This window comes from Mustela putorius, unplaced genomic scaffold (assembly GCF_011764305.1).
Source record: "Mustela putorius furo isolate JIRA1106 unplaced genomic scaffold, ASM1176430v1.1 tig00003850_pilon_pilon_pilon, whole genome shotgun sequence".
NCBI lineage: Eukaryota > Metazoa > Chordata > Mammalia > Carnivora > Mustelidae > Mustela > Mustela putorius.
Genome location: NW_025422002.1, coordinates 6,334,194 through 6,355,760, shown reverse-complemented (window position 1 = coordinate 6,355,760; position 21,567 = coordinate 6,334,194). Strand labels below are relative to the sequence as shown.

Genomic DNA, 21,567 nt, shown 5'->3' with positions numbered 1-21,567 from the left:
TAATAATTTTAAAAAATAATTTTTAAATTTCCTTGGTAACTTACACCCTTAGAGTTTTGCTAAGTTAAAATAATGATGTAAATTTATTGAGTATCTGTATAATTTCTAAAGTAAAATATGGAGATGTTAATTATTGAACAGAGGTTTATCTGTCCACTTTTAACTTATTACTAAAAATGTACACTTTGAGAAAGTATTTGCTTCTAGAGGTCATGAAGTATATTCATAAATTTGCCAATCCAGTGTTGGCATAACAGTTCACAACTGCCTCATTCTTAATTTTTACTAGATATTAAGGTTTTTAAGAGCTAAGAATGCTAATATAATTAAAACCATTAAAAATAGGAAGTCAAACAACTTTGTATGCAAGGAAAGTAAGTTGTTTCCTTAGCTAAGAAAAGTTATGAGATGCAAAGATTAATTTTTGATAAGGGAAAAGAAAGCAATTTGGTCTTCAAATAAAGCTGGCTATTTCAGATTGGAAAAGGGAAAATAAAAAATTCAAACCATGGGGCACCTGGGTGGCTCAATTGTTTAAGCATCTGCTTTCAGCTCAGGTCATGATCCCACAGTCCTGGGATTGAGCCCAAAATTGGACTCCCTGCTCAGGAGGGATCCCTGCTTGTCCCACTCCCTCTGTTGTTTCCCCCTCACTCATGCATACACACACACATTCTCTTTCAAAAATAAATAAATAAAATCTCAAAAAAAAAAAAAAAAAGGCAAACCATGAACACAGAAAGTTAGGAAGAGAGAGGATCTTGTGGGGTCTGGTTGGCTAACAAACGAATTATTATAAGGGTTTAAAAATACACATTAATACCAATAATTTAGTTATGTAAAATTAAAACTTAATTTTCTTTTTTCCTAAAAGAACAAAGTTTTCTTCGACTACTGATATTCTCTTATTAATATATTGTGGAATATTTTTCTTCACCTTTTAAATAATCAGTGGAGAAAGCAAAGATTTTGTGTTTTATCAAAATAATTTCCTATGCTTCATGGTATTGCTACTATCATGTTCTAATTACTTAAGTAAACTGAGTGTTCTCAATATTATAAGAGTTTGCTCAAAACTATGATACCTTCTATATTTGTGTATAAAATCTTTGTCACTTTATTTAAATGGATAATTATTATTTCAGAATGATCTGTCATCCCTTTTGGTCAAACGTCCGAAACCTGATATTTTTAACAAACTTCCCAAAAATCAAACTTCAAATGAAGACTCTTTATTTTTTCTTTTTAACTCTTTTCTCAATATTTTGAGAACACTCCGTTTACTTAATAACAATGTTTTGGGGTAGGTTCCAGAATGAGAAGGTATGCTACTGAATTAGGGGGTTACTTTCCTATCAAATCATCACCTTATTTTTCATTCTTTTTAAATATTTTGTAGTGTTTAAATAATTTTGGGTTGTTTTTAAGTTTGAAAATAATCAGAATTTTGTTTTAGGGAAAACCTTAAGTATCTAGGAATGAGACTAAAATCAAGAGAATGAAACTCCCTTTTTAAAGAGATCATGTTTAATAAAATGCCTCTTACTTTCCTCAAGTTCAGATCTCCGTATTTACATGTAATGGGTACTACCAATATAAACTGAACATAAAAGCACACAGAAATGGAGAGGGACAGTTCTTACTTTTTTTTTTAATCAATTTTTTATTTTTTATAAACATATATTTTTATCCCCAGGGGTACAGGTCTGTGAATCACCAGGTTTACACACTTCACAGCACTCACCAAAGCACATACCCTCCCCAATGTCCATAATCCCACCCCCTTCTCCCAAACCCCCTCCCCCCGGCAACCCTCAGTTTGTTTTGTGAGATTAAGAGTCACTTATGATTTGTCTCCCTCCCAATCCCATCTTGTTTCATTTATTCTTCTCGTACCCACTTAAGCCCCCATGTTGCATCACCACTTCCTCATATCAGGGAGATCATATGATAGTTGTCTTTCTCCGCTTGACTTATTTCGCTAAGCATGATACGCTCTAGTTCCATCCATGTTGTCGCAAATGGCAAGATTTCATTTCTTTTGATGGCTGCATAGTATTCCATTGTGTATATATACCACATCTTCTTGATCCATTCATCTGTTGATGGACATCTAGGTTCTTTCCATAGTTTGGCTATTGTGGACATTGCTGCTATAAACATTCGGGTGCACATGCCCCTTTGGATCACTACATTTGTATCTTTAGGGTAAATACCCAATAGTGCAATTGCTGGGTCATAGGGCAGTTCTATTTTCAACATTTTGAGGAACCTCCATGCTGTTTTCCAGAGTGGCTGCACCAGCTTGCATTCCCACCAACAGTGGAGGAGGTCGCAGTTCTTACTTTTTAAGAAAATTATTCTGGTTGATTGAATACAATCTTCAACTCCTACTATTATATTTTTTCTTACACAGCCCCCTTGCTCTCCCCACCCCCAAGAAAACCACTGCCTCCATCGCACTGATCAATCTCCTAGACACAGCAAAGTAATCACCTACATTATTCTTTCCCTAGGCAAACCCTCAAGAAACGGAAAATCTGAAATCTAATCTCTGACCATGGAATAAGAGATTTTTTTAAAAAAGGGAATAGTTTAGAAGAATTCAAGAAATGGGAAGGTGTTATGTGTTTTATAAGTTAGCAGCAAGATACAAAAATAAAGAAATGAGAAGCAACAGTAGGAACAAATGCATTAATGAAGTTTTCAAAAATGCATTAATCCTTTTCACAAAGGATTCACAAAAGTCAAACTCTGTCCATCCCATGTGTTAATGGCTAATGGACCAGAATTTTATGGTTCCTCTCACTTAATGGGACAGAGGGAGGTCCAATACTTCCCAAGGAATCAAGAAGTACAGAATATCCTGGGCCTTGACAACTATTCTGTAAAGCTATAAAAATGGATTGCTAGTTCTCCCACAGGTCACTAGGTTCTCCTCTTTGAAAGGAACACTCAACCCACTACTTAATATTTGTTATATCAATGGGGGTAAAAACCTGGCAAGCAGAAATAAATGTGAAAATTGGCATTGCTGCTCTTGTTTTAACCCAACAAAGTAAAAATGCCAAACCATATACCAGGGAAGATGGAAGTAATTAAACATACTAAAGAATCAAAACATTTTTTCTTTAGAAAAGAATGTACTACAGGCATTCTTCCAAAGATCCTACTTTTCTAGTATGTTGAATTGTTCTGAATAATCTAAAATCTTTCAATATCTAACATACATGTTAAATTCTAATTGCTGTACCAATTACCAATTTTTAAAAAAAGATTTTATTTATTTTATTTGACAGAGAGAGAGAGAGATCACAAGTAGGCAGAGAGGCAGGCAGAGAGAGAGGGGGAAGCAGGCTCCCTGCCAAGCAGAGAGCCCGATGCAGGGTTCCATCCCAGGACCCTGAGATCATGACCTGAGCCGAAGGCAGAGGCTTAAACCACTGAGCCACCCAGGCACCCCTCAATTACCAAATTTTGAAGAAACTAGTCCTTTGAGTTTCTGTGAGACCCCATCTGATTTTGAAACCACTGTAATCAATTCTGAATTCCATATACTTTTCATCTTTACCAAGAAATGTTTCCTCTAGTCTCTGTCTCTTTTAATGGTAATAACCTATTCCTAGTTTTTGAGACTGAAAACCACACAGCCATCTTCCATTTGCCCACTTTTTCCAATTAGTAGTCAAATCCTGGTGATTCTTCCTTCATGTCATCAGCCTACTTCTGGTGCCATAAACCATGTAATGTTTCCTTAACATTTACATTTCTAGACCCTTCTTAACTAGTTTTTAAGATTCCAGCCTGGTCTAGGTATTTCTTATATCACTTTCCTTTTCAAACCTCTTCAGTGGTTCCGATTTTCTATTGGTGAAAGTCTCAAAGCTGAGGCTTGACCAGGCTCTCCGTGACTTGCCTCTACTTCTATTTTTAGCAGTTTTTTACCATGTTCTTTTCCTTTTGCAATTGTACCCAGTTTCAGACACTATATGACTATCACTAGGCTTCCCCAGTAAAGGCAATTTTATAAAAGTTATAGCAAGGGTTGTTTTGTCATGAAGCTTGCAAATGATTTGTACATATTTACCTGTGTCTAGGGAGATTACAAGAAAAAGCATGGGAAAGGAAGAGCGTCAGACTTCAAATTTAAATGTTTCCTGAATTGTAAATACTAAGACATGACAAATATGTGTATGCATATGCATTTGTATGTATCTGTATATACACATACACATTTATACAATTATATATATTTCTGCACATGTATAAAATAATTGGAACAATTTTCCCATAGAAAGATACCAATTTTTACTATATTTTTTCCAAAAAGTAATCAGTTTTTCCTTTTTTAAATGAGAAAACAAGGCCCAAAGAGATAACTTCCCAACATTAGGCCACACAACTAGATAGATTTGATTTTTGTCTACCCTGTCTTGTTTACTTATATGCCCCATGTGGTTAGCCTATCAAGATGAGGTTCCTCTTCTGTTCACTGAGTTTGTGTTTATGTTGTCTGCTAAACAAGAAAATACTCACAAGAGATCTATACTAACACAAGGAGGATTCAATGGAGACTTGCCAAGTAGGTAAGAGACATGGTCCCTAATTTCCAACTGAACACTCTCTTCCCCCAGCTGGATGCTTCCTTCAAGTTTTGTGAATCCAGTGAAAACCAATCACAACACTTGTCGTGTTTTGCTCAGTTAAGAGGAATGAAGGATGTCAACCTGAAATCTATGAGCCCCCTAGTTCTGTTACAACCTTGTCAAAGACATATATCACTATCTAGAGAATTTCCCAGAGAGCTTACTTCTCCCACTGCCTGCAGTGCCTCCTGTTTATGCTGTCACGCTGCACTCTCTGATTCTCTCCAACAAATAAATAAATATAACCCTTAAAAAAAAAAAAAAAAGAATGTTTTCTGGACACCTGGGTGACTCAGTCAGTTAAGTCTCTGACTTCAGCTCAGGTCCTGATCCCAGAGTCCTACGATCAAGCCCCTCATGGGGCTCCTTGCTCAGTGGGGAGCCTGCTTCTCCCTCTGCTTGCTGCTCCCCCTGCTTGTGGGTATCTTCTCTCTCTTTGACAAATCAATCGATCAACCAGTCAATCGATCAACCAATCAATCTTAGAGCATCCCGTCAAAAGATATATTCATCTTGACTGGGCACAACACTGCTTGCCATCACCACAGAACTTTTGTTGTTAGTCTGGATTAAATTATCAAGACAAGTCTATTAACTTCTCTCCTCCTTTTGCCCATGTTGACACCTGAGAAAAAAAGGTAGGATGAGTCTTCCTTAAGTAGACTGCTACGGTTAACTTACATTATGCAACAAAAGTTAACACTTCAAAGTGTGAGCCCTTGTCATCATTCAGTGTAATTTTTCAATTGTTAAGGGAAAAGTAGGGTTTCAAAAAATAAAAAAGATTGAGTGGAGTGTGACGCTGATTCAATTAATTCAACTACAGAGCAATGCAATGTAAACCATATTAAACATTTAAGGTCTAAGTCACTCTAAGCAAGATCAAATACTTTGAGAACGTGAGCAAACTCCTAAATTATTAAGAATGTGGCTTTAAATTAAAAAAAGGAGGAATTCAGTGAGAGGAAATATTATGTAATCATCCAACATGTAGTCATGATACTTTCTATTGCCTATGAATAATTTTGGAGAGGGAAGGGAATAAAGCATAGAAATTAGGAGTCTGGATCACTTGGCTCCTCATGTTGGATACAATAAGGAGAATAATTTGTTCTTTGTCAATAAATGCAATGGGCTGTTACTTTAAATCCCCTGTGGGAAATAACTACGTTTTATTGTTTTTCTGCAGTGCGAAGACTCCCTCTGAAGACTTTATGCAACATGTCATTCAAGCAGATGAAAAACGCACTCGTAAAAGCATTACCTGCACCTTCTTTGTAAAGAAAAGCTTTCGGTGAAAGAAAACAATGCAAATATTTGCCTGGTTTGGGCCCTAAGAAGAATTGACTGTGTAAGCAAATTATCCAGCTACTCATAAACTTCCCTCAATGCAAATAAAAATACAGGAACTATTATCTCAGGAAAGGTCACTCGCCTCAAACAACATTTTTGAAATTCTATTTATATTTACCCAAATGGGTCAGTGATTTTAGAACTCATAGCAGAAAAGAGTGGCTTAGTGACTTCGTGTGACTTTGGAGAGCTCCCCACTGGGTACTGTTCTGGAGAATTAAGTATGCTATTGCCATTTATGACACAACATGCAGTTATAGGGGTTTGATGCGAAAAGTGTGAATCGAACCCATCATATTAGGAATCTAAGACACCTACTGGGCAACAAAGAAAATGTTATTATTTCTATGTGTACATTGTTTGTTAATTACCCTTTTAACAACGAATGAAATTGCCCTGAAGCACAATTCAGATACACAGAAATCCAGGGCCTAGAGTAACCGATCTGATTCTTCCAGCTTGGACACTGGCATGGGAAGGGGAGGGGGTGGTCTCTAACAGTGAGAACTTTAAGTCTAATGGCAGATAATTCAAAACAACAGAATGTGGGGGAGAACAGAGGAACCAGCAAGTTCTGCTTAGATTTTATTATGAAAATACTTCTCCAAGTGAGAAATTCCCACAACTAATTCACAAAATAACTCAAATAGAGTATATATTTTAACTCCTTAAAACTGATAGTGAATATGATATGAGGTAACTCAAGGACTGAGTATTCTCAACCAAAACCATGCATCCTTACTCATTCATTCAACCAGTATTTACTGGGAGCCTTCTATGTATTGAACACATAGACAGTAATGAATAAAAAAAAAAAAAAATCCCTGTCTTCACGGAGCTTATATTCATCAGAGATAAACCAGAGTTAATACATATGGACTTGAGTAAATACATTTTTTAAAAAATTTTCAGGACTTTATTTGCTGGCAGTAACTGACACCTGGTTGCTGAAGATAATATTTCCAAATATTGTCTAAGAATACTCATTCAGAAACAGCAAATGTTCACTAATCCCTCCACCGCATTTTGAACTCATTCATATCCTACAAACCTAACTAACAAAACATTTCCTTCTGAAACCCACAAGTTTTCTATCTATAAAAACTAGAATCAGAAGAGTGGTCAGTAAAAACAGAACGGATTTTAAAATAGAATGTCTAAAGTCAGCACAGAAAGCTTTGTCTTTGGAGTTAATAGGTAATTCCCTTTTTCTTACCTCATCAAAATGAAAATCTCCCCCAAAAAAGAGAGCAAAAAGAGAGAGGAAAGAGAGAGAGAGAGAAGCAGAACAAGAAATAGAAACAAGAAAAGACAGAGCTATAGAGAATAAGACGGAATGAACTTGGGTCAACCTACTTATAGCTATGAGGGTTCTGGATCTAGTGTCAGACCAGGGGACATCAAAGGGGGAATATCAGGGCCCTTCAATGGCAAATTACAAAGTAGCCTACCCCAAAACACTTAGGCAAAAATGCCCACTAGAGATCGAGCTTGTTTGCATGTAAACTAAATTTAGTCAACCAAATTAGGATTCCTTGAAACTTCAAGTCATTGAAGACAAGACAAAACCTAGACACAATGAAGACAGAGAGCACACGGGATAGAAAAGAAAGCAAGTTAAGACCACTGTGTCCAGAATCAGATCTGCTGCATGTCCCAACAATGCCCTGTGTAAATTAGAAGATATCTGCTCTGGGTGGAGAAATTACAAACAGCAGTCACTCTGAGCAGATGAATTACACACATACCCTTCTGTGAGCAGGCACAGCCGTGGGTCTCCCCCAGTTCTACCTACGCGCTTCTCCTTATCCAGTTATCCAGTTTCAGTCCTTTCTCAGAGCACCATTTTTGCATACTACCTAGCATAGGTCTCTACTTTTCACTTTCTCATGGAAACCTGCTCTTTTCCTTCACAGCTTTCACTCCAAAACAAAATTATGTGTTCATCATTTACCTAAAAGAACAAGCACTTTCATTTATACTTTAATGTATGCAGCTAATGTTTCAAAAGCTTTGAGTCTGGTATCTTACTTTAGTCTCGTGCTATCCCCATAAGCTATTTCTTTTCATATTTTGTATATAAGAAAGCAGAGGCATAAGGAAGTTTTGAAATGTGATGATGGCCGCTCGGCTAGTCAGTGAAGGTGTTAGGATTTGAACCCAGGCAGCCTAACCCAAAAGACCTTAACAATTTATGGAATGGCTGCCCTACTAGACACAATTACATGAGAAGAGGAAACAGGTCTTATATCTTGACCACTATATTTGAGGCCTACAACACAGTATCTAGTACACGCATATAAAAGGCATCCCATGGAGCACCTTAAGGTGCTTTTATACAAATAAGGCACTAAGGTAAAAAGCAATAATTTTATCAGTACTTTAGACTGCTGATGACAAGTTCCTCACAGCACAAACACTTGGATGAAGGAGCCCATTTCCCCCTCGACCATTCTCTGTGGCAGTAACAGCTCCAGCCCGACCTTGGAGATTGACATACACCATCCCCCCATTTTAATCCATCAACGGTTCTCTAGAGACCACTAACAAAAGCTGTTCTCAGACCTATGGCTTGAACCAGGAAACAGCAAATGGTGTTTTGAAAAAATGACATAAACATTTCAGACTTACAGGCTACATGGCCTCTGTCATGACTATTTTTTTTTTAAGATTTTATTTATTTATTGGACAGACAGAGATTATAAATAGGCAGAGAGGCAGGCAGAGAGAGAGGGAGGAGAAAGCAGGCTCCCCGCTGAGCAGAGAGACCAATGCAGGGCTCGATCCCAAGACCCTGGGATCATGACCTGAGCCAAAGGCAGAGCTTTAACCCACTGAGCCACCCACCCAGGCGCCCCTCTGTCAGGACTATTAACTCTGCTACGACAGCATGAAAGCAGCCACAGACCACACATCAACAAACAGGTGTGGCTGTGCTGCAACACAATTGCATGAATAAAAAGGGCCTGAACAGCCTTTGGGCTGGAGTTTGTTGACCCCTAGACATGAACCTTATGTAATTAACAACTGCTGTGGTTAAAATTTTATCTCATTCTGGTTAAAATGCCATCTCATTCTGGATAAATTTTCAACCTGTTCCATTCTATCTTCTTTGGAAAGTCCCAGAAAAGTGTTGATAAAGGAGAGTGGGAGATGCAGATAATGAAGTAGAATTTGCATGAAAAATGCAACCATTTCTGTGGCTTGCTCTTTGCCTGTCAAATAAAACAATGTGTTGTTTTTTGAAAAGACTCAGAATTGTCTCCATTACTTTAAATAAAATATGTAATGTTCATTGTTAAGTATCTTTTCTTGATAAATACACTGATGCATAAATGAATAAAAGGAATTAATATCACCTCCGTTAAATCAAAATTTGAATTTATAAAAGATCAATTAATAGTTTAAGTCTTTGGATTTACTGTTCTGTAGAAATTCCATCCTATAGATAATTAATGAAACTGAGAGGTCATTTTAATAATTCATCATTTCCATAAGATTTTATTCTCTTTAAGAGTTTTAAGAGGCTGAGGGAAATAGTCAAAGGATATGATTCTGCTTATCCCCAGAAACGGTAACCTCATGGTCTCTTTCCGATTGCTGTAGGATGGTGTTAGCTGCTTAGAGAGGTTTTAGATTGACATGGTGATGACCTGTCTTATTTTCAAATACTTTCTTGGCATTTCAAAAGGATTACTATCCTGTCTTTTTTAAAAGCATTCCTGTACCAGGCTTTTATAACAGATCTAATGCAGGACACCCTTTAAAGTCTCTACAAAACCCACCTAAGAGATCTTACAGTAAATGTCAACGCCACAACCACCAGGGTCTCTGAAGTCTAGGGGTATATACTGTCTAGGAATCCCAGGTGTATAGAGTGGTAGGTAAGGAAACAAATAATATCTACTGAACAACATTCTAGCAGATACTGTGCCCAGAGCTTTATTAATATAATCTCCCTTGGTGTCATTAAGTGAGAATAAAATAATATTTTGTTGCTTCAGATAAAGAAGTGATCTGGGAAATGCATATTGTCATTTTTCTCAGCATCTTTTTTTTTAAGACTTTATTTATTTATTTGACAGACAGAGATCTCAAGTAGGCAGAGAGAGAGAGAGAGGAGGGAGGAGGCTCCCTGCTGAGCAGAGAGCCCGATGCGGGGCTCGATCCCAAGACCCTGGCATCATGACCTGAGCCAAAGGCAGAGGCTTTAACCCACTGAGCCACCCAGGCGCCCCTTAGCATCTGTTTTTTAACAATCTTTTCTTTCATGTCCAATGAAGTTGACAAGTGGCTGGTTACATGGTTTGATAAATAACTGTGGATCTTGAATTTCTAAAGTATAAACAGCCTTTCCTCAGTTTACAGCTGGTCAATGTCTCCAGTACTTATTTATGGTTGGATTCCCAGGGTAGCCCACAAATACTATCATAAGACAAATATAGCTAAAGATTTGTGATTACCATGTTAAAAGAGGTAACTAGGTAATACCAAAAAAAAAAAAAAAAAAATCTGTTTTGTTCTCTACTCTGTGTTAGATTTTTCCATTTCTTTCTACCTTCCTGTCCTTAAAATAAACACACTACCTTTTGCAAAGATTCGGGACTTACAATGGCTATTAATGTATTTATGCATAATGCTATGTGTTAGGCAGTGTGAACTATTCCATGCAACCTTCTGAGGTAGAAATCACTGACCCCATTTCCCAGGTGAAAAGTCAGAAACTCAAGAGAGGTGTTGCAATTTGAACAGTATCACACAGCAGGTGTTGGCTGAAATAGAATCCATATCACATCTGTCTAACCTTGAAGTCTGTGCTCTTGACCACAATGCTTTGCTTCTCAGTATTTTCATTCTTTCTTTTTTTTTCCTAATTATAGTAAGAGCACTTAACATGAGATTGACCCTTTTTTTTTTTTTTTTTTTTTTTTTTTTTTTTGATGGTCAACCACAGTCTTAACAGGCATTTTTAAACAAAGCTTTCAGATATTAGGGACTATGTCATTATCAAATCTTGGGTCAGGGTACATTATACAGGTCTATGAAATGATGTCTACTAAGAGTGGTTATTTATTTTCCCCAATTATTACCAACAAAATCATCAGGAAATGTTCACTCTTTCAGGGGAGTTCATTTTCTTCTCAAGTTGAAGGTAATATTTTGTCCATAGCTGATTTCAGGGCAAACATTTTTTTTTAATTTATTTATTTGACAGAGAGAAATCACAAGTAGACAGAGAGGCAGCCAGAGAGAGAGAGGGGGAAGCAGGCTCCCTGCTGAGCAGAGAGCCCGATGCGGGACTCGATCCCAGGACCCTGAGATCATGACCTGAGCCGAAGGCAGCGGCTTAATCCACTGAGCCACCCAGGTGCCCTCAGGGCAAACATTTTTGATATACTCCTCTAACCTGGTTTGGCAATTCACTGTTTTCTGTCAGACCAAACCAGTATCAAGTTGATACCAGGCAAGTCAACCCCAGCTCAAATCCCAAGTGTCCGTGTTTTGGTTTCCAGAATCCTCAGATGCAGCAGAAAAAAATTAATCATTCACCTCCATCCAGTAGATGTTTGTAAATGTCTTGCTGTCCATTTTGTCAATGAACAGGCAGCCCTGCAAGTGGTCCATCTCGTGCTGGATGATTCGGGCTGCCCATCCGCTCGCCTGCCACACGACCTGCTCCCCTTTGGGGTCCAGCCCTCTCCGCGGGCGCGGCAGGAAGCGCTGGCCGCCCCGCCCGTTAGGTGTCTGCACCTGGGACCTCAGCCGGTGGCGCCTCAGTGGAGTCCGACTGCTCCTGCGCATCCTCAGGGCAAGCTGCAGTGGCGGGTTCCATGCCTGACTCCTCGGCGGCGGGTGCTGGAGCTGCGAGCTCCGGCGCCAGCTCCTTGTCATCCAGACAGAGGACCAGCTCTCTTTTCGGCAGGAGGAAGGCAAGAGGCTTCTGGACGAGGCCGATGTTCACATGCCCAAGGTTTCCGTACTTGGAGAGCTGAGTGGGTGGAATGCCTAAGGTCTGTGCTGGTGGAAAAAGGACTTGGAGACAGCGATTTAAATAAGGAACAAGGTCTTCCAGGAAGACAGTGCAGAACTGGACAAAGAGCTCTTACTCCCCACTGCTGAAAGCAGCCTCTTCTGCGCGATGGAAGGCCAGGATTGTTTTGGTTACCTTGACAAGAGCATCCTCCAGGGCCCTAGTCACTTCCTGTGCCAGGGCCACAGGGCAGCAGAGGCGCAGATCATTGAAGGCAACCAGAATATTGTTGAGGAAGCAGGCAAGTGGAGGGAAATCCAAGAGTACCATGGGTGGCTGAAGGGTCCCCCGCTGAGTGACTGGCACAGCAGCAGGCAGGTTACTGCTGCCCAGGATGGTTGGAGCTGAGATGAGGGTGTAGGAATTCATTTCATCCTCGAACTTCTCCACTGCTTCCTGAATTGCCTTCTGGAAAGTGCTGATGGCCACCCGCTGGAAAACAGGAGCCAACTGGCCCTGGAAATCAACCCCAACCCGGCTGAAGGACAGCCCAAAGTACATGCACTGACCCACCAGAGAATCTAGACGACCACCAATCCCCCGGTAAAGGTCGGTCTCCAGCACCTGCAGGAACTGTGAGACTCTCTGTAGCACCCAGCCATAGAAGATGGCACTCTCGTTTATAGTGTGCTCACCCATGGCAGGGGGCAACAATGGGTCCTCATCAGAGAATATGGCACGGTACTGGGTGATGATATCGAACAGATGGACACGGCAGGCCTCAATGGTTTTTGTGATGTGGAAATAGGGATCGTCATTGGGGATGGCAGTCAGAATGGAACGGAGCCAAGCATCTCGGGCCTGAAGAAACTTCACCCTCAACTCAGCCTCAGTGAAGACATCCATGCACCGGAGGAAGCTAATGACACAGAGGCAGGCGGGGAGCTGGATGTTGGTTCTTAGCTGCTGGATCAGCTGGCTAAGCATCAGCTGCATGGACTGGCGCACTTCGTTCACGATGCCCTGGATGACAGGGATGGAGGAGTATTTCCTTTCCAGTCGGCGTACATAGGCTGCAAGCTCCAAGGCCTCTTCATAATAGCTGTTCCGGACACAGGTGTCCATTAGCTGAGGAATCTCCAGGATTTCCAGGATTTCTGTGTGCCGGTTTAGAGTCAGGGTGTTCATCCGGCGGTTGGAGCTGATCTCCTCAGCCTCTTTAACAAAGTTCCTGCAGCTCTGCTGGAAGCTGGGCAAGCAAGCGGTCGAGCAGGCGGCCAAGCGACGCCAGGCGGTGGATGCGCTCGGTGCACTCGGCGCCTCGGATGAAGGTCTTGTAGTTGGCAAAGGCCAAGTGGCGCGTCTGCTGCAGCAGCTGCGCTCGCTCTTCCGCCAAGCGCTCGGGCTCGCGTCTCAGCCGCTCCAGCCCGGAGCCGCTCAGCTCCCGGAGGTAGCGGCCCACGTCGGGCCGCTCCCGCCACTGGGCCTCGGGGAAACGGTCTCGGAACAGCGATGCCAGGAGCCCTTCATCCTCCGCCTCCCGAGAGCTGCGGCAGTGGCCGTCGTTGTGGCAGGCTCCGTGGTGGACGAAGCGACGGTCGCCATCGCCGCCATCTTCCAGCAGCAGCGTCCGAGATCTACCCTTTTAAAATTTTTAAGCATACAATACAGTATTATTAACTACAGGTAGAATGTTTTCCATCAGTTAACTAGAATTTAATCAGCTTACTTAACAGACATTTTATGCCCATTGAACAGCAGCTCCTCACTTCGTCTTCTCATCCAGCCCTGACAAAGACCACAGATTGCCCTCTGCATTTTTCTAACAATCACTTTCATCTTGATTCTGGAGAATTCTTTCCAATTCATCTAACCCTATCCTTGGTACTCTTAGAAAACCTCAACCCTGCACCACCTTCCTTAATGAAGGCTTCCTTCATTGTCCCATTAGGGTCTCCAGCCTTTTCCTTCTGCCAGTCAAGGTAACGGTGAAGACAAACCTCTCGAGTTAGAATCCCAAGCCTTACAATTACCACCTGAGTGACATTAGGCAAATTTCTTAACCTCTGTAGCTTCAGTTTCCTTAACTATAAAATTAAGATTGATATAGGTACAGCTTCCTGGAAGTAAACTCTGAAATAATAATTCAAGTGAAAATTTTAATTTATTAGGAAATGATCTTGGGAAAACTAATAGGTAAGTAGAGAAGTGGAGGAAGGATGAGACGGCAACATATGAGATGAAGCAGAATCCCACAGATGGAAGCCTTAGATTGGCCCCTTAGGGGAGCTATGAAATAGTGCAGGTCTTACCCTAAAGTAATTTTAATCAGGGTCAAGGGAGAGAGAACCCTCTCAGTCATTGATTCAGGGCTGTGCCAAGGAGACATAAATTCCCAAATGCCCTCCATAAACACAGACAAAACATGCTCCTGTAGCCTGAGGGCAGGGCTATATCAGAGAACCAAGCACTGGTTTTAGGTCTGGGAATGCTTTGGGGCTAGTCTACATGACAAGGTCTGGGCAGAGCACAAATTTCACTTGCCATGGAAGCAATAATAGTACGTTCTCATGGGGTTATTATGAGAGTTCTTATTTGTAAAGTGCTTTTAAGAGTGCCTGGCACATTGTAGGCACTATTAAGTGTATGTTACATCAATCACATAAAAAGACTACAAATGTGTGAGGCATCCTCAAAACAGCCAAGCAGATTTAAAGGAAATGCAGATTCAAAATCTAGTGGTGCTTTTGATTTTTGTTTTCAGTTTTTCTTTTCAGGACCCCACTAGTGGTCCCCAAAATGATTTTAAGCAGCCTATAGGTAAACATTATTTATTTAAGCAATGTTTTATTTTAGTGTATCTCGGGATATGCATGCATATGAGTATGTATATGTATGTATGTGTATATACATAAATTCAAAATTCCTTTATTTTCTAATCCATGATTTTAGAAATCTTAAGGAAAAAATATAATAAAAATCTATTAAAGTGTATTAACTAACTTACACAGGGGGCATGGGAATGACAAAAGTTTGATAAACATTAATAGTTACTATTACATTAGAGTTATAAACAAAGAACCTAGATTCCAATTCTGTAACAAAATAAATTAAAAGCCATATAACCGAGCAAGTTAATTAAATTGCCTGAGTTTGAGTTTTTTCTTTAATAAAATAAAGCTTTGATAGTCAGTGTTTGTGAATCCCTTTCTGGTGGCACTTGTGCTCTTATCATCAATTTAATCTTAGTGAAAAAGGAGTTTCTCAGATTTGTTCTGGCATCTGGATAAGTCCCCCCAGGGAATTCTCACAGAGGCCAGACTAGTTTGAATGAAGAAAGCCAAAAACATGAAAAATTCAGGGCCCAAATAGGGCATAGAGGAATAAGACCAAAATCCTAGGCAGAAAAAGGTGGGGAAACCCTATAAAAGATCAGGATGAGATGAGTCAAAATGACTTTTATCCAATTTACATTTCCACTAAAGTCACCAGAATTTTTAAGTCACTTTATTTCTCTTGATAACAAATGTGATCCTTTAAACAAGTAAGGAAAGATAAAAAGTGACTTAAAATTTTTCAGACAAACATTTAAAACCTTCACACAGAAAAAACAATTCTAGAAATACAAATTTCTTTTTTAAAGATTTTATTTATTTATTTGACAGAGAAAGAGACAGCAGGACAGAGAGCATATGCAGGGGGAGGCGCAGAGGCAGAGGGAAAAGCAGGCTTCTCACTAAGCAGGGAACCTGATGAGGAGCTTGATCCCAGGACCCCAGGATCATGACCCTAGCCAAAGGCAGGTACTTAATGGCTAAGACACCCAGCTGCCGCTGGAAACTAAAATTTCTATTTCTGAAATTATATTATGGCTAATCAACATTAACAGCTTTTATAAACCAGGATGTGCTTTTGTATACTCCAACTTTAGCAGCTTACTTCACTGAGCTTAAATTTCAGTGAGAAGATGTTGATGGTATGGATGATGCTGAGCTCAGAGAGCTCAGTGTGCCAAGACAGGCTCCCACCTACTCTAAGGAGGACCTGCACTGGAGTTTCAGTGCTGAAGCCACAGTGGTTACAATCAACAATCCATATTCACCATCCAAAGGCCACCTGGCTTCTCACCCCCACTTTCATTAACCCTACAATCCACCTGCTTTCCCATACTATCTTCACCAGATCTCCAGCAGAACATGTCTTGTACTTAGAAGCCATGTGGCCAAGGTTATTATTTCCTCATTTATTAAATGAATGGACTCAAGAAGGAATAAAAATCTTAAGATCTCCATCTCACCAGGATGATTTAGAGCAGCCTGGCTCAAAGACCTGAAAAATGCTTAAGAAAAATGAGAAGGAAACACAAATGCACTGCCATAAAATCATCTTTCATTGAAAGGGGGAAAAATGCAAAAACACTCTAAATCCATTTAGAGCCATAGTCTAGTTATTCCAGAATAAGATTAAATTTAGTAAATATCAGTGAGTGGTTCCCATCAGCTGGCAAATGCTTCAGAGAAGCAGTAGGTATGCTCCCAGAGACTGGTTTAAATTCCAGCTATTGAGGTTTTATATTAAAGACAACATTTCTGTTCACTTTTGATGCACATATTTTTCAAGAAAAATGTCTACTTCAAATCAGAGGAGAAAGGATCTCTATGAGCTCCCCAAAGAGACAAGAAGAAGGTGTTAATCATTGAGCAAATAACATGCGGAAGCTAGAGAATTCCTATTACTTCTTGAATTTACATAACATCTCCCTAACTTCTGGAGACCAAGAAAGAAAAATTAGGTTAGTCAAATAGTAGTGAGAAATGTTCCTCAGGGGACCCACCACCGCTCTCCCTGCTAGCAACTCTATTTTAGAGAAGCATGATTAGTCATGTATTGAACTAATCATGGCAATTAAGGATAGAGTGAACTCATAATTACTGCAACTAAAAAACAAGAATGCACTGTCTTAACCATCTGTTAAACATCTTCATGCCATTATTATGAAAAGACTTAGTCTTTGCCCTTAGCCGCCTGTCTAATATATAAGACAAACAGTGTTTGTGTCCCTTAAATGCAGGTGGGAGAGTTGTATTAACAAACAGATGGACACATTTAACTTAAAAGCAGATGTTGATGATTAAGAAAGATGTGAGGCTAATTTCCTATGCATTGCTATAAAGACAGATAAGATATTCTTTGAAATAAATATGAGTTACAGAGAGAAAAGTAAAAGGAATCCCTGAAGTAGAAAGAAAGAGGTGATGACAGAAATGCAGAAAGTAATAACAAATCAAATAAAAAATCAACTGCCCCATAAGCAGTTGCTCGGGTCTCTTTCTACATCTTTTTGCGCTATAAATTCCATTTTTCTTATTCTGTTTATTTCTGAATTTTTCTACTTAAAAATATTATCACCATCACAGAAAAAATTATATATCATAATAATAACTGGGATACAATATGAAAGAATCACAGAATAGGCCTATTTATATATGGTCTCAACAACCCATGCTAGGAGCTGCTCACTATCCTCAAAGACATACACATTCACCTTCTGGATTTCCTCCTGATTCAGAACACATTAGGTACTATTTCAAAAATATGTTTTCTGGATCCTTTTAAATTTCAATCAAATATACCCTGTAAAATGCCATAATCCAACAATCAGAATCCTGAGTATGTATCTGAAGGAAATGAAATCAGTATCTCAAGGAGATATCTGTACACCCATGTTCATTGCAGTACTTTTCATATTAGCCAAGAGAAGGAAATAACCTACATGTTTTTCAATTGATGAATGGATAAAAAAAAAAAATGGGGTATACATAGACACACACATTCTCCCAATTGGAATATTATTCTGCTATAAAAAAGGAGTGAATCCTGCTATTTTGAAAAACATAGATGAACCTGGATGCATTAGGATAAGTGAAATAAAAAGATCTAGGAAAACAAATACTATGTAATAACACTTATATGGAATCTAAACTAACAAAAACAATTTCATAGAAACAGAAAACAGAATGGTGGTCGCCAGGGTCTGGAGGGAGGGGGAAAGGAGGTAATACGGGTCAAAGGGTACCACTTTCCAGTTACAAGAAGTTCTAAAGATCTAATGTACAATCTTATGACTATAATTAACAATATGGTGTAAAGTTGCTTAGAAAAGACATTGGGAATTCTCACCACATACACACAAAATTAACATGTCAAGTGATTGGGCGCCAGGGTGGCTCAGTTGGTTAAACGTCTGCTGTCAGCTCAGGTCATGATTCCAGGATCCTGAGATCAGGCCCCATGTTGGGCTCCCTGCTCAGTAGGGAGTCTGATTCTGTCTCTGCCTCTCACCCCACTCATGTCCTCATTAGTCATGATTAGTCATGTATTGAACTAATCATGGCAATTAAGGATAGAGTGAACTCATATGAGAGAATGTTCTCATTCTCTCATTCTCTCTCTCAAATAAATAAATAAAATATATTTTTAAAAAACCATGTGAAGTGATGGACATGTTAATTATCTTGACCTTGGCAATTATTCCACAATATGTATGTATACCAAATCATTACAATGTCCACTTTAAATATATGTAATTATATTTGTCAATTATTCCTATACAAAGTTTAAAAAATTAAGATTACCTTAGAAACAGTGTAGCTTGATAAAATGTGGGATATCCTGTTAAATTTGAATTTCAAATAATTTTTAATGTACATATGTTCCAAACATTGCATGGGACAAGGAGTCTAGGTTTTGTTTATCTTTAGTATAGTTTTCATTTCTTTTTTTGTTTGTTTGTTTTTTGTTAAGCCTGGAAATTCTCCTTATAAGACAAGCTTCACTTTGCCCATGACAATAAACCTGAGACATGTCACAAAGAATTTAAGTAGTGAATTGAGGACAAAAATTTATGACCCTGTAGATCATAATGTTTACTATGTTCACAACCCTCCTTCACCCTCAAATAAGAATTCTGAATTTCCCATCTCAGTTTTTTTACTTTGATGAGGCAGAATTGAAGAGATAGGTGAGGAGAGAAAGACTATGAAGGAGTAGTAATGAAGGTACAAATCAGATCAGAATGTGCTGAGATTTCTTTGGAAGAGAAGAGAAAGGACAGAAAAGTAAAGAAAGAAGTTAGGGTAGAGGGGAGGAGGCAAACTAAGAGACTTTCAATGATAGAGAACAGACTGACAATTACTGTGAGGAGGTGGTTGCAGGATGGGCTAAATCGGTGACAGGGATTAAGGAGGGCACTTATTGTGATAAGCAATATATGATGAGTGTTATCTATAAGTAATGAATCACTAAATTCTACTCCTAAAACCAATATTACACTATATGTTAACCAACTAGAATTTAAATAAAAACTTGAAACAAAAACATAACTAAATAACAAAACATAAGGTACGAAGGAAGAGGGAAAAGGAACTTGTTTAGAACTGTTTCTTTTGTACTTTTGAGCAAGTGAGGTAGAGAGAGACATTTTGGTGGAAGCCCCTCACTAAGCAGGTTTCCGGCAGCAGCAGAACCGCAGCAAGATCCCCTCTCCCTCCCCCAGGAGAAGCAGCACAGGTGAGAGGTACAGAAATCTGCAGGGTTTGGAGACTCCCAGCAAGTCACCTACTTGAGATTTTAAAAAGCCTGGTTCTATACTGGGTGATCAGGTACTGCAGACTAAAACCAGGGAGACAAAAGTGACTGACTGCTTTTCCCTTAGGGCATACTAAGGACTGGGGGTGGCAATCTTTCAGCTTGGAGCTGGAGATCTGGCATCACTATTTTTATATTCATCCTCTAAAGCCTCACCAAAAGCCTTCAAGGAAATAAAGCCACACAGAGCAATCTGGAACCACTTAGGGTGGGCCCAGCTCCCTAGCAAGGGCAGTACAACTCCACCTGGGCAAAGATACCTGAGAATCAGTGCAACAGGCACCCTCCCCCAGAAGACGAGCAAGAACATCATTAATATCAAGTTTACCAATCACATAGAACTGTACAACTCCAGCACTTGGAGAAAACAGTATATAAAATTTGAGGTTTTTTCCTCATGATTCTTTAATATTTCAGTTTAAAAGTTCTTTTTTCTTTTCCATTTCAACTAATTTCTTATTTTATCAACTATTTTGTCTTTTTTAATTTTCATTTTTACATTTACATTTTTATACATATTCTTCATTTTTTGTTTCCTTTTATTGCATTCAGTTTTATTTTGTATATATAAGTTTTCTTTACAATTTTGGGATCTAGTTTCTTCTAACACTGTTTTGCCCACCTGTTTGATTATTTCTTTCTTTCTTTTTCTTTTTTGGTATCTGATATCTTCTGATTTGTTTAATGTATACTTAGCTGGGGTCATGGTTGATATTTTTGTATTTTGTTCTCTCATTCATATATTATTTTCCAGATAAAATGACAAGACAGAAAAACTCACCCCAGAAAAAAGAACAAGAGACCATATTAACTGCCAGAGACTTAACAAATATAGATATTAGGAAAATGTTGAAACTAGAATTCAGAAAAACAATTATAGATACCAGCTGGGCTTGAAAAAAGCATAGAGGATACTACAGAGTCCCTTCCTGGAGAAATAGAAGAACTAAAAATATAATCAGGTCAAAATCAAAAAGGGTATTACTGAGATGCAAAAAAAAAAAAAAAAAAAAAATGGAGGCTCTAACTTCTAGGATAAATGAGGCAGAAGAGAGAATCAGTGATATAGAAGATAAAATGTTGGAGAAGAAACTGGGAAAAAGAGGGATAAACAACTCCTGGACCACAAAGGGAGGATTCCAGAAATCAGTAATACCATAAAGTGAAACAATATTAGAATAATAGGGGTCCCAAAGGAAGAGGAAAGAGAAAGAGAGAGGTGGGGGGGGGCGTGGGGGAAGAACGCATATTTGAGCAAATTATAGCTATGGACTTGCCTAATCTGAGGAAGGACACAGGCATTCAAGTCTGGGAGGCACAGAGAACCCCCTCAAAATCAAAAGTAGGTCAACACTTTGACATATAATAGTGAAGCTTGAAAATCTCAGAGACAAAGAGAAAATCCTGAAAGCAGCTCAGGTATAAGAAGTCATTAACCTACAGAGGTAGAAACACAAGGCTGGCAGCACACCTATTCACAGAGACTTGCCAGGCCATTAAGGACTGGCATGATATATACAGGGTGATAAATGAGGAAAAATATGCAGCCAAGAATACTTTAACCAGCAAGGTTGTCATTCAGAATAGAAGGAGACATAAAGAGCATCCAGGACAAACAGAAACTAAAAGAATTTATGATCACTAAACCAGTTCTGCAAGAAATATTAAAGGGGATCCCTTAAGCAAAGAGAGCCCAAAAGTAACTTAGACCAGTAAGGAACAAAGACAGTATAAAGTAACAGTGACTTTACAGGTAATACAATGGCACTAAATTCATATCTTTCAATAGTTACTTTGAATGTAAATGGGCTAAATGCTCCAATTAAGACACAGGATACCAGCTTGGATAAAAACATGAGATTCATCAATATGCTGTCTACAAGAGACTCATTTTACTTCCAAAGACACCTCCACATTGAAGGTGAGGGCATGGAGAAAAATTTATCATGC

General features: G+C 39.1%; 1 protein-coding gene across 1 annotated transcript; it reads right to left on the bottom strand.

Annotated features, from left to right (window-relative positions):
- Window positions 1-11,349: 11,349 nt before the first annotated feature.
- Window positions 11,350-13,584, bottom strand: LOC106003406 (conserved oligomeric Golgi complex subunit 8-like). The gene is given in 3 exon segments (XM_045063250.1): window positions 11,350-13,230; window positions 13,232-13,509; window positions 13,512-13,584. Coding segments are annotated over 3 exon segments (1,845 nt in total). The 3' UTR covers window positions 11,350-11,736.
- Window positions 13,585-21,567: the final 7,983 nt, after the last annotated feature.